The 13,822-nt window shown below is 48.1% G+C and overlaps 1 protein-coding gene and 1 long non-coding RNA gene across 2 annotated transcripts; one reads left to right on the plus strand and one right to left on the minus strand.

The window, feature by feature from the left end:
* Nucleotides 1-2,283: 2,283 nt before the first annotated feature.
* EIF1B (eukaryotic translation initiation factor 1B) lies at nucleotides 2,284-5,102 on the minus strand. Its single transcript, XM_078432454.2, has 4 exons — nucleotides 4,716-5,102; nucleotides 3,614-3,777; nucleotides 3,101-3,202; nucleotides 2,284-2,686 (listed from the first exon to the last, which is right to left on the minus strand). Exons 1-4 carry the CDS (start codon nucleotides 4,744-4,746, stop codon nucleotides 2,642-2,644), a joined length of 342 nt encoding a protein of 113 aa, XP_078288580.1. The 5' UTR covers nucleotides 4,747-5,102; the 3' UTR covers nucleotides 2,284-2,641.
* LOC144612804 (uncharacterized) lies at nucleotides 4,292-6,241 on the plus strand. The gene is made up of 2 exons (XR_013549931.2): nucleotides 4,292-4,444; nucleotides 5,315-6,241. It is a non-coding gene; the product is annotated as an uncharacterized LOC144612804 (long non-coding RNA).
* The last annotated feature ends 7,581 nt before the right edge of the window (nucleotides 6,242-13,822 follow it).

Raw genomic sequence — 13,822 nt, forward strand, 5'->3', positions numbered from 1 at the left:
TCCGAGGATGGTTGAGAACAGCCACTGTCACTTGAATCCTTTGTACCTGGAGCCGGGCGGCTTCTCCAGGCTTTCCTCTGCCTCAGGGCTTCTGAGATCTGAGGGCAGAGGACGTCACTGCTAGTAGCCCCTTCCTCCAGGCTGTGCCTCAACCAAAGGTTCGTTTCCTAAAGGCTTCGCCAAGACCTCTGCCAAGTCTAGAGGTTCAGGGACAAATGTCCTTGTCCTCTATTCAGTATTTTCCATGTTGCCTCCTCAGAGTACAGACCACTTACGACACTGCAAATCTAAATACTCCCACACCAGAAGCACAAGGAAGTACGCCCCTCGGCTAGTTATTTTCGGTGCGTTTAAGACGTGATCTATTTTCCCTCCTCGGTTATACAATGCTGCTAGTCCCTTTTGCCCCTGAAGCAGACAAGCACAGTTAGTCCTGCTCCTGTGCTTTTACGTACCTCTAAGGCTCTCAGAGAGCTTTTCCACGTGAGGGTGATGTTTATTCCAAGTTCATCCTTGGATGAAGTTTCGGTAAAATTGCAGAAATCCGTAGCTCTTAGTTACGTCCTTTCTTTCCATGGCATCGCAAACACCAGAGAGGAAAGGGTACATGATCTGTTCTTGCTCTAAGGATGGGGATTGCCCTACAGGTGAGAAGTCCAATCAGGTATCTGGGGCTCACAGGCTAAAGGGAGGTCGAGAGAGGTGCTCCTCAAAAAAATCCAGTTTTGCTCAAGGTTTTTGATCCATGCGGTGGGAGTGGCCTGACGCATGGACGATGGGAGAGCTTACCTATGGGAGCCCAGATGAGGTCCCTTTTCATCTGAAGTTTCCCTCCTCCTTTTTTTTTTTTTTTTTTTTTTTTTTAACATTTATTTATTGCTGAGACAGAGCATGAGCAGGGGAGGGGCAGAGAGGGAGACACAGAATCCGAAGCAGGCTCCAGGCTCTGAGCCGTCAGCACAGCTGGACATGGGGCTCAAACTCACGAGCCGCAAGATCACGACCTGAGCAGAGGTTGGATACTCAACCGACTGAGCCACCCAGGCACCCTTTCTGTGTTCAGTTTTAAGTCAATTCTCTCCTGGGCAATAGTTTGACTCGACTTTAAATACGCTACAATGAAAAGGCAACTCTGGAACGTACCTGTTAACTCAGGTTTCTGCTTTATCGTTTTCATAAACCGTTTCCACAGCACCTCTCAACTAGAGGTGGAATCGTTGTAAAATGTTACGGATAGAAAACTGAGGATGGCTCAGTGAAGCTGAAGAATGCTCAACAGCTTAATCTTCTTGTTCAAATTGTACTGTTTTTCAGAAATGAGCTTGCTAAATCTGGCACCGTCTTCTGGTATTCTCACTTAATAGGACCAATCTTAAGTAGTAATGGGGTGAGAAAGTGAGTCTATCACTTAGTGTCTTTAAAAGGTCAACTATGGGGCCCATTTTGCTTGTCCAAAAGCAGTCCCCTCAAAATAGGGGCAAAGGTTCAGCTGGTACAGAACTGGTGGCCCACGTGAGACATCTCTCACATCATCATCAGGCCGGAGAGGACACACTTGTGGACGCATCTTGGCAAAATGGTTTCAAGGGCATGGCTTATGTAACCGAGCAAATTATTACCATCCACCATCCACAGTGGAGTGTGGAACTCGAGCTGCGAATCTATCTCTCACACCGTCCCCAATCCCCTGCGAGATCACCCACGGCTCTCACTTCCTGTGGCGGAACACATACCAAAGCCAAGACGCAGTGAAAGAACACGGGTCTTCTGGCCCGGGAGCCCTGAGCGGGCACCCCGATGCCCAGCACTCCCGGCCAGATAATCTGCACCTCGTCTTCCGTCTGCAGGACAGCGACACCAGCCACCAACACTTGCAGGACAGCGCATGTGACTGAACTTATTTGGGGTCGGGAGCCTGCTGTATCACCTGGACTTGGGGACAGACTCATGTGGGTAGTCCAGTGACAGCGATAAAGGCACACAGAAGAATTCTACGTGCTAATACCTGGGAATTTAAACTGTACTTCCTATTTTCAAACTTTAACATCACCTTCTGATAAATCTTGCCTCTGGCTGAGCTTATACTCCAGTTCTCATTCTCATCAGTAAGTCAGTAAAGGAAGAACACAGGTTACATAACAAAGGTGCCTCTCCGGCTTTGGGTTTAACAGCAGGTGAAAACTAAGCAGAAAGAACACTTGCAGAAGGAGAACTCCGACTCTGAGAGACAAAACCTGCGTATTTACTTGCTTAGATCTGGGAGCCTGACTGCTCACAAAAGGATTCAGAGATGTTTCTTTATTGTCAAGCTGCAACATACATGGTTTAATACAACAAAAAAGCATTTAATCAGGTGAAAAAGAAGCTGAACAATAAACAAATAAACACTCAAAACAAAATATTTTCCATTGGAAACATGTTAAGATGAATACGGGGTTTCGTTACCATCTTACTGCAATTTTCTTGTGTGTTACCAGCCTACATACCCCATGTTCTCTGTAATCATGCAGGTGTGAATGGGAGTTTGAACGATTAAATACATGAAAAGTCCGTTTACTGCAGAGAGTCATTTCACGAGGCAGCCACACCGGGTTTAGAGGACAAAATCACTCAAGAAATTCTCCACGTCTTCGGGTTCGTTTTAGAATCCATGAACCTTAAGCTGTTCCTCCTTGACAATGCCAACCTGCAAGACAAACGTAAGAGAATCGCTCTGAGGGATGCAGGACTTCAGCCCCAAGAAAACGCGGAGCCCCGATGATAAAACAATCAGGGTTAACAGTCTGTTGCAACACTGGCCCTCGTGGCGTTTACCGTTAGCAATTCAGTAGACGCGGACATACCTTGACGTGCCCCAAAACTGGCTGTGCAGATACAAGAACGGTCACGTCATTCGAATGACAAAATAAACCAAAAACGGTTCCGCTGCCTTTAAAGTGCCGATACTGTATTTCTCTCTCAGTTAACGGACTTACCTCATTCACGTGATTTTTTTTTTTTTTTTTTTTTTTTTGAACGAAGTAGGAGATAATTCACATTGTCCTTGAATACAATTTTGGAAGCAATCTCAAGGTTGTACATAAAGCACCCAATCACTCACCTCCAGGAGAAACTGGCAAATGTTTTTTCTTTGGTCACCTTGAAGCTGAATAACCTCTCCGTACTCGGGATGCTCAATCACAGTACCATTACAGGCGAATTTCTGGAGAAGGGGATGTTTCACACAATGGAGTCAGGTACAACAAGGAGGTTTCACTTTGCCCATTAAGACCAATATACCATTTGAGTAGAGCTGATCGTGTTTAGGAAACACGTTTGGTCTCCCCAACACTCCCAAATTGATTTGCAAGTGAATCAGCAGGAAACATACGGGCAATGATTTTACTTAGAACACCAAGAACTGACTATTCCACATTTCGTTTCGTTTGAAAGCCATTCACATCTCAGTTCGAAATGGGAGGCCACCCATAAATGCCTGGGTGTTAATTACCAGAACCAACAGGCTTTCCCCAGCCAGATCGCTTTCGCCCACACCGTTGGAGTCGAGTAAGGGTGTCCTGCTCGGAAGCACATCAGTAGCTGTGGCTCAACCTTTCCTTCCCAACACCTTTACCTTTTTGAAAGCTTTCACAAGTTTCTTTTTGTCATAATCATCTGCAATGCCCTGGACAGTAGTCAGTGTCTTTCTGCCGTTCCGTTGCTGGATTCTTATATGAATGTAATCCTCAGTCCCTGCCGGGAGTAAGTCGTCACCCTTAGTTGCATCAGCAAAGGGGTCTGCAAAGGGACACACACAAAAAACGCCAAAGCGGAAGAATTACCTTCCAGAAAGTGATTCCCCGGTGTACGGCCCACTACGATCCAGGCCAGCGGCAAAGAAGGTTCTAGTGCCTCTGCTGTTTTTGCGGGTGGGGACGGGGCGGTGACGGGGGTGGGGCATTACCAAAACCCCCCGGCAAGGTGCTCTCGCAGAAAGAGGCACGTTTGAACGGCCGATGCCCCCCGACATCCGAACAGAAAACGCTATTCCAGGCAGACTTCTCGGGGAGCGTCGTCCTCTAACGGGGGGGGGATTTCAAAAACACGATTTTACAGCTACGATAAAGACGTGCGTCATCTCGCCCCCATTCTGATGACAACAGAGGCACTCGAACGTGCCCACCCCAAGCACTTAACCGCGGCCGCGTCTGCAAGCAGCGAAACGGAGAAAGCTACCCACGTCCACGCACAAGCACGAGCACGGGTCTCCCCAAAGGCGTCATTTTACAGACTACTGCGTCCCGCCGGGGAAGCTGGTCCGCGGGCCCGTGACCCATCGGAGGCCGCGACCCGCGTCTCCAGCCCGACGCCCGCCGGAGCCGCTGGGCATCGGCTCCGACCGCAGCCGAAGGACGCCGATCCCCGGGGGGCCCGGCTCCGCGGCGCCCCGCGAGCGGAAGGGCAGGTCCGGGCGCGGCGGGGGCAGGGCCCGGGGCTCCGCGGGGGGGGGGTGGGGGGGGGGCCCGGCGGCTGCGGCCGTCCTCGGGGAGGGGGTCGCCAGGGGCCCAGTCGCCATTTTCTGGGCGCCGAGACAAAGCCCCACTCGGGGTGCGGGGAGGGCGGCGGGGGGCGGGGTGGGGTGGTCCTCGGGGCTGCGGGGCGGCCGGCGGCCCCGCCGAGGGCGGGCCGGCAGGCGCGCGGGGGGCAGCGGGCAGGGGGCGGCGGCCGGATCTTACCGAAAGATTGGAGGTTCTGGATAGTGGACATGCGACACTAGTGTGAGGCCGGTGAGGGGATAAAATTGCTGCGGGGCCCGCCCGGATCACCGAGTCTGGAGGCTGCAGTGGCGAGAAAAACGTAAATAACTAAGGAGACGCTTCGCCCCGGGGTTGCGACTCGGCTGGAGCAGCGGCGGCGGCGGCGGAAGCCGGGAGGAGGCAGGAAGAGGCGAAGGAGGAGGCGGAGGAAGAGGCGGCGGCCACGGAGGCGAGGACGCGAGAGAAGAGGCGGCGCTGTGGCTTCTCCCACAAAATGGCCGACGGAGGCTATTTAGCCGCGCCCGCCGCCCCTCCCTCGTGACCCGCCCGCGCCGGGCATCCTGGGACTTGTAGTTTTCTCGAGGCGGCAGAGCCCGTCCAGCCCGGGGCCGGCGGGCTTCCGGGACCGCAACTCCCGGCAGGGAGCAAGCCCTCCAGCGCCGGCGGCCGGGCCGGGAGGGTACCGGGGGCTTCGGCGCCGTCGGGGCAGAGCCCGCGGGGTTCGGGGAGGGGTGGGGGGGGGCTGTGCACCCCGTGCCTCGCTCGCTCTCCCTGACTCCCCTTCTCTCGCCGTGCAGCTGCGGCGCCGAGAGGTCGGTGCTGGGTGCACAGTCTCCATCACTCACCGTCGAGGCTCGGGGGAATGTAAGTAAAATCGGGGTGCAGGAGCAAAACAAGCACCCCGGCCCTGGTTAGGGACTCGTCGGCCGCCGCTCAGCGCCTCTTGCGTCGCAATTCCGTCCCGCGACTCCGACCCCCCGTCCCTGGTCCGCAGCGGTGGGAGCCAGCTCCGAGGTTGGAGGCGAGAGAGCTCCTCCGCCCCCCCCACCCCCACCCTCGCCCCGGGTGGGGCCGCCCCCCCCCCCGCCCCGTTCCCTACGGGTGGTTGTCCAAGTTCAGCGTGCATCTCCCGGAGGGCTTGATAAAACACGGATCGATAGCCCCGGGTGCGTTTCAGGGCTGCGGTGTTCCCCGAGAGCCAGCAAATTGGCAAATGTGACAAACTGCCAGGACACGCAGATGCTACTGGGCCTGGACCACGCTGCACACTCACTGTCCCGCTTCACCAGGGGCCCGGCGTCCAGCGGGGGCCAGGGCTGTGTCATCCGAACGTACCAGAAAAGCAGCCTGTCAGCTTGGGACACAGGACCTTGAACAGGACAGGTGCCAGGCGTAAATGGAAGGCGAGCTTGGCAAATTGACTGATACAGAGTCGGGTTCCAGGACTGTAATATCGTTTCCAGCCAGCTACGGACAGAAAACAAACCTGAGACTTTGGGAATGGGCTCACCCAGGCAGGGGCTCAATTGTCCAACTTGGTTGGCTTTCTGGAAGGAAAGAGAGAGACTAAAATGTAGGGATTCTTAACCTTTTTTTGGTGCCATGGCCGTCTTGTGAGGCCCATGGACCCCTTCTCAGAATAATGCTTTAAGCGCATAAAATAAAACATTGAGGATTACAAAGCAAACTACGCTTCTCGAAATTAAAAACAAACGTTGATAACATAGTATTCTTTACTCACGCATTAAGATCTAGCACCAGGTGTAACGACAACTAGATTTCCAAGAGACGATAAAAGATATTTTGACATAACTGTAACATCAGAAATGTAACATGAAAACACCTGTAACTTCTATTAGTGCAAAGAGACAGGTTCTTCTAATACTATTGTGGTGAATATTCATAATTGGGAAATGCTGAATTTTGCTTAGAGGTTAGCGAAAATGTAGATGTAATCTCTTTTCCCCATCCACGTTTTGGGATTCCCCACAACCCTGCAGTTTTGTCTATGGACCAGGTATTTGTAGACCCCAAGTTAAGAATACCTGGCTTTAATAATCTTTTCTAGTTAATGATGATGGGTACCACTTACTGAGTGCTTACTATTTGTCGGTTGGACTTATACGTAATATTATTACGTATTTTCATAGCCATTCTGTGATTTAGTTATAACTATTGAAAAGATGTAGGAATGGAGGCTTTCCTAGGTTAAATAATTTGCCTTAAAAATTCAAATTCTTAACTCTCAGGTATCTTACTACAATTTTGGTCTTCCAATCTTGATGTAAATGAATAATAATTTTTAAATCCAAACTTAGCCATTTATGAAAAGCCCACAGCTAACATCATCCTCAACGGGGAAAAAACTGAGAGCTTTTTCCCTGAGATCAGGAACACGACAGGGATGCCCACTGTCACCGCTGTTGTTTAATATAGTGCTGGAAGTTCTAGCATCAGCAATCAGACAACAAAAGGAAATCAAAGGCATCAAAATTGGCAAAGGTATAAGGTTTTAGAGCTGGTTCCAAAACAAGGAGAATCAGGCATTTTTTTTGGTTGCCCATTTGTTGATTACAACTATGATGGTTTGTGTTCTTTGGTTTTAACACCTCTGTAAGCATGTTTTAAAGTAATTTTTAATACTACTGTAATGAAGCACAGGACATACAAAATGCATATCTCTTTCTGTTTTCTTTCTTAGCCATTTTATATTACATTGTTTCTCAGCAGGAGACAAGGGTGGTTTAGTGAAGAATAAAATAACAAAGATACATAGAGAAGTTAAACACACACACACACACACACACACACACACACACACACACAGTATCTTAGGGATTTCATGATCATTACCCCTGGGAGAACTCCTTTCTACTTCCTAGTGTTGTGTCAGAGACCCCCAGGACCTCAGAAATCTTTAATAAAAGGCAATCACATAGGTTAGATACAATTATCTTAAAAACTCTTCTGATTTTCTGGTCATTGGTAGGCCTGTTTTAGGCTTACACTGTCTAATACAGGAACCATTTTTCACATGTGGCCACTGGGCCGGGACTTGTAGTGTGGCTGGTCCAAATTCATACATGTTCTAAGTATAAAGTATACACTGGCCTTTCAAAGGTTCAAATTGTTTCCATTTCATTTATTTCCTTTTCCTTTTTAAGATGTGGCTACTAGAAAATTTAAAATCACACGTGGGTCGCTCACTGTTTCTATTAGGGCTGGTTGAGAGTAGAAGGGTTGACCTGTATGTAAAGTTACCATAAAAGTAAAAGGAATAAACTGAAGCATTTAAAAACTACTCTTTTTAGTTCTAACAGGTACTGGCCTAGTTGAACGTGATTATATCCCGCCTTATTTCAGAAAGGATTATAGATCGCCTGCAGGGAAAAAGAATATTGACTAAAGGAATCAGGAAAGAATAGAAAAAAGGTAGAATGGTTGAAAAATAAAAGCCCCAAAGCTAAAGTTAGACCCCAGGTCTGGATCTTAACTGGTTAAGACAAAGGGAAAATCAATGAGAAAATTTGTAGGTCTACAGGATGAAAACATACCAGTTGTGCAGGAGGAATGACTTTGCCTGGTCCTGAGCCACACTAGATGTTTCTCTTGGGTCCTCATAAAGGAGACACTGTGATGTAGTGGACAGCATCCCCAGCAGTTTGCCTACCACGAAGACAATGGTGGGTTTTATGCAGCTCTTTTTTATATCTGCTAGTTATGAAGATGTACTGTCTGGTTAGAACCCTGGGTCCTCATCCATCCTTCTGTGGCAGGCGGGTGATAATGCGCCACTCAGATTCCCTGCTTCAGCGTGCATAATTGACCAACAGCCCCAGACACTGGGCTCTGAATTCTACCTTGCTTACTGCTGAGGCCACACTTCCCACCCGCTGCTCCCAGCAGGTGACTGTGCAACAGGGGTGCCGGTGCGGGCTGTTCTCCAGATGTGGGACTCAACTGATGGGCACCTTTCCTCATGGACTCTCCATTGGCCTGGGTGAACTTTCCTAACCTTGGGCTGAGGTCTGAGTCTCTTATTCAGCCCTTCTTCCCTCCTCCTTCACAGGGTCACCTCCTCTTGGCTCCTCCCTCTTTCCCCCACACATCCTGCACATCTAAACCCATCTCAGTGTCTGCCTCTCAGAGGACCCACACTGGTACGCTAACCCCATGCTGGGTGGGACACAAGGTTCAGCTTCTGGGGTCTACTCTCGCACTAAGCTCAGAGGCAACAAGAAGGGACATGAGCGTCAGGCCATCTTCGTGCGATTCCAGCATGTGGTTGCTTGTAGGGTTCCGACTTGCCTGGATCTTCTCTTCTTTCCCTTACCTGCATCGGATGCAGAGATGCAGTCCTAAGGAAGCTACTTAAAGGTCCCTTACAGTCACATAAGCCGATCATCCCCTGTAACAAATTCCTTTCTATATATTTGTGTGTGTTCAACTAGAGAAGTAGAACCGGCAAGAGATACATACAGGCGCTATTCCCAGCCCTGTGTGGGGCATTGCGCGCTGTTCCCCTAACCTTTTGGGTGCTTTCTTCCTAAGCTCCACATGGTTGCCTTATATTCATGTGCTGATCAGTATCCTGCCGATTACTGGAGGAGGGCCCAAGAACTCTTCAGAGTTCCCCCTTTCTCGGAAGCTCTTTCCAGGACTTTTGTCTATGAACTCTAGCTGCCTTGGACTCGTCACTGTTTCTACTTAGCTTAGGGAGTCTGCTGGGCTCTGCCTGTGTTTCCCTCCAAACTCTTTCAAGGCAGTGAGATGCGGTGGTCACAGGGCTCACCTCACTTGTTTTTCATCTTTTAGGGATCACTATCCTTTGACATAGACTTTCTTGAAAATCTGTGGTGGCTCATATTGTGTCCTTTGTTTTGGTTATTTTAGGTGGAGAGTAAATTCAGGAAATTCATCTTGGTTGACAACAAAAGTCCACTACATGAATTTGGAATAAATGAATGAGCTTCTCCTTGGCGTCCAGCCTGAGGTTAAACCTTTCGCTGTGAAGGTGTCTGACGCTCGGACGGCACGGTGACCTTGCCATGTGGATGTGCTACAGTGGTGAACACGTATGTGTGTGCAAATTTTCTATCCACCGATGGTGCACATTTCTTACAGTACTAAAAACTGGTCCTTCAGAAGACCTTTACAAATGTGTATTTCTGTAAGTGCTATTTTATAGCAGGGAAACTTGGGGTTGCCTTATGGCAGAGAAATGAATCAGCCTATAAATTACGTTAACTAAATTCCTGTTGTGTTAGTCTGCCCACCTATCCACTTTTATACCTGAGACCTTGAAAATTTTCTTAGTTATTTGCAAGTACTGTGTAGGGAGTTAAATATACTATGAGTATTTGGTAAGTGTGAGTTGACCTACTTTATGGCTAAAAAGAGAAAATGGGTGCCTGGGTGGCTCAGTCGGTTAAGTGTCTGGCTTCGGCTCAGGTCATGATCTCGCAGTCTGTGAGTTCGAGCCCCGCCTTGGGCTCTGTGCCGACAGCTCGGAGCCTGGAGCCTGCTTCGGATTCTGGGTCTCCCTCTCTCTCCGCCCCTTCTCTGCTCATGCTCTGTCTCTCCCAAAAATAAAAATAAAACATTAAACAAAATTAAATAAAAATTTAAAAAAAAAGCAAGAAAGCATATTCTGAACTGAGGCATGCACTAAATGACCAAAGAAAATTGCTAGTAATATTTTCTATATTCCATGTGGGCCAGGAGATGTGCTAAGCACTTTACATTATTGTTTTACCGTTCATAATAATTTTGTGAGGTGGGTTTATTATCCTGTTTTACAGATGAGGAAAATGAGTCTCAGGAAGTTGATTACTTACACACACACACACACACACACACACACACACACAAAGTGGGGTATTCCTTCCTCAGGAGTCTGTAGCCAGTAAATGGCATAGCCAGGATCTGAACCTGGGTTTGTCTGCCTCCAAATTCTATGCCCTTTATCCTATATTCTTACTCCTTTATGGAGGTTAAGCATACACTGTGAGCCACACTATGTGTATTAGTATTTTTACAGGGAAAGAATAGGAAAATCTGGCCAGTTGAAAACATGTAACACATGGACCAGGAAAGTACAGTTCCAGTGGTTGCTGATAGATGCCCTAAAATCGCTCACGAACATAGATGTCACTAAAGCTTGTGTCAAACATACACTAACGCTAATTTTTCATAATGCCAGGGTTTTCGTTGCTAACAAAGCAGGTGTAAAACCACGGTGTTCTCATTCACTGGAAATAAAAAAGTGATTGGATCTCCTCTTCATGATAACCAAGCTCCTATTTCTCAGTTCCGTGACCCTATCCAAGTTCTGAAGCAGCCCTGAAACTCGTCCCTCCATGAAGGGTACAAGTTCATTGGCCAAGTGATAGCATCAGGCAGCCTGGTGCTGTGACAAGATACATATATTTGAACCAATTAGGGAGTAATTCAGTATGTGCTGGGGGCCCACTCATTATTTTTTTGAACGTGAATTAGTATATTCACTAAAATTGTATAAAATAGACTGAGCCACCCAGGTGCCCCAATACCTCTTATTTCTTTTTTTAAATGTTTACTTATTTATTTTGAGAGAGAGGGCGCACAAGCAAGGGAGGAGCAGAGAGAGAAGAGAGAGAATCCCAAGCAGGCTCCATGCTGTCAGCACAGAGCCTGACGCGGGGCTTGATCTTATAACCGTGAGAGTTGGACACTCAACCCACTGAGCTGCCCAGGTTCCCCGACAATTGAGATTTCTGTCTTCCCTTAAGAAAAAAAAAATCTACATTTATTGCTTATCTTCAAAAAAAAACCAAAAAAAGTCAAGGCTGATCTGTAGATACTTCACTTCCGATGGCCCAGGCAGTGGGATGATGTTAATGGAATTGTGATTAAAAACAACAAACAGTGAATTAGGAAAATATTAGAGAGCGGTGGAACCACTCATGACCTGGATTATTCCACTTTAGGGGGCATTTGGGGAAGAGTTTAGTACCGAGTCAAAGAGTGGGGTCCTGAAGGAAGGAATTTGTGTTTTGTATTAAAAAGTTAAAACTGAACCTTTTGGCTTGAGAGAGCATCTGGTGGTACAGAGTTTTTGGCTCCTCTCCTGACTTGGGTTAGTCCAGCGTGCATAATACGTCAGCAATGCCATGCTGTGTTGTTTCGCCGTTCTGTGCCCTGGGATTTGTGGCAGAGATTGTGGGTTGCTACCTAGTATCGTTCTCCCCTTCTTTCTTAGCAGACGAAACCCAGTTTCATTCTGGGTTGCGGCATGCCCAGCTAAAAGAGTATACTCCATTTCAGTTGGCCTTGCTAGATGTGGCCAATGCAGTACAGGCACAAACGTTGAGTGGGCTTTCTAAGAATTCACTTAACGGAAGCCGACTCGGTTCAGAAAAGGGCCCGGTTTGCCCTCCTCTCTTCTTCCTTCCTGCTGCCTCGAACGGAGACGCGATGTTGGAAGTGTGACCGCCATCTTGGACGATAAGGTGACCTCGCCATATGGTTGTGCTGCCGCTGGTGGCTCAGAATGATAGAGGGAGCCTGGGGCCACGGACTGCCTGTCTCTGGTCTTGTTACATGACAGAAGGAAGCCCACGTGTTTAAGCCTCTGCTATTTTGGGTTTTCTGTTCAATGAAGCGGAACCCAGCCTTCAGAGTGCTGCTGCCCCAGTGGAAACCCTCGGACCCAGGGAAGCTGGGCGTGCAGTTTCCCAGTGCCCTGTGTTGGGGTTGTCTGTGGCGTGGATCATGCCTTCTGTGCTAGCCTGATCCAGGAGAAGTTGGGCCCGCCCAACGTGGGCTGTAGGAGGATATGCTAGAAACAAACTGACAGTATGTTACATTGTGTCTCCTGACACTTCAGAGGCCACCTGGCCGGGCAGATGTCCATCAACTGTCTTGGGCTCATCACATCTTTGCCATAAACACTGGTGACAGATGGCATCCTATGGGAGTTTTAAGGGGAAGAGTTGGTGAAATTTAGCCTTGTTTGTTGTCTGCCTTATAAACAACGCGCCTGGACTCTCCCCGTGGAACTGGAAGCAGAGTCCGTAAAGCTCAAGTTTAAAAAGTCTTAAATAAACATTCTTTGGCTTTTTAGAATTTGGTTGTATTTGTTGGAGGGTTGACATCCAGCTGGTGTACGTGACTGCATCCATACAAGTTGTTAAATTATTAAAATACGCCCGTGCTGGTCGGCGAATAGTTACTGCTCAGCCCCCCCAACGCCCGCTCGTCCCTTTGGACCTCTTCGACCATTGCATGAACAAGCAACGAAAACAGCAAAATTTCTCCTGGATTTGGGCCCTCTCCACTTTTAAAATTAGGCATCTGAGCTCACAGTGTTCATTTTGCCAGCAACGTGTTCGTTGCTGCCCAATTTTTGTCAGTCGTTTGATTGAAACACTGTGGAGGGTATTGTTCTAGATGTTCCAGAGTCCAGTCCTGGATCAAATCAGGTCAGCAGAGGAACTGAGAACGGGTATATTGTTTCAGTTTGTTCCTGCCGCCTCCCACCCTCTGCAGAGCGGGTCTTGCTGAACTGTTTTGGGTGATGTCATCAGCCTGTGCTGAGAGACAGGGAAGGGACCGGCACAAATGACTCTCTCTGTCATCTGTCTTACAGATCGTTGTCAAGCTGTGTGTGTGTTTTTTTTTATATCACAGTGTCTATTTATAAGAATCCTCAGAGACTTGCTTCACTGGTTTTAGAAGCAAAACAGTTGTATTACTCCGGGAAAAGTGTGTTTTTTGGTTTTTTTTTTTTTTTTTCAATCTTACAAACCTGTCTGTAAAGTGTCCAGTTTTCCCTTATCCCTGTCTTTGTAAGTATCCTTATTACAACCTTTCTGGAATGAAGCAGAGAAGAAACGAAGGGAGGAAGGAAGGGAGAAAACACTCAAAAGTTACGGAAAATCAAAGTAGATAGGTGATCAAAGGAACCCAAATACACAGGCATTTTATGTTTTTTTCCTCAGCGGAATTTCAACACGAACTCATCACGGATTTATACTGAGTAACAATTAGGAACTTCACTTTTCAAAGCTGTGAAGTACAAACAGGAAGTACCCGAAGAGGATGTTCTTTCTAAATGCCATGTCTGGGGACACTTCTAAGCTCTTCTTCGCACCATGGTTTTACAAATAACCACTTCAGTACAGTTACGGCCTTTGTAGAATGATACCTGGACACGTTGCTTTCAATCGAAGGTAGGCACAGTAACAGTGTCTCTGTCGGCTTTGATCTGCATTTTGGCAAACAGGGAGAGTGCAGTTAGTTCGTGATTTCCATAAACAAGTAAT

Source organism: Panthera onca, chromosome C2 (assembly GCF_046562875.1).
Source record: "Panthera onca isolate mPanOnc1 chromosome C2, mPanOnc1 haplotype 2, whole genome shotgun sequence".
NCBI lineage: Eukaryota > Metazoa > Chordata > Mammalia > Carnivora > Felidae > Panthera > Panthera onca.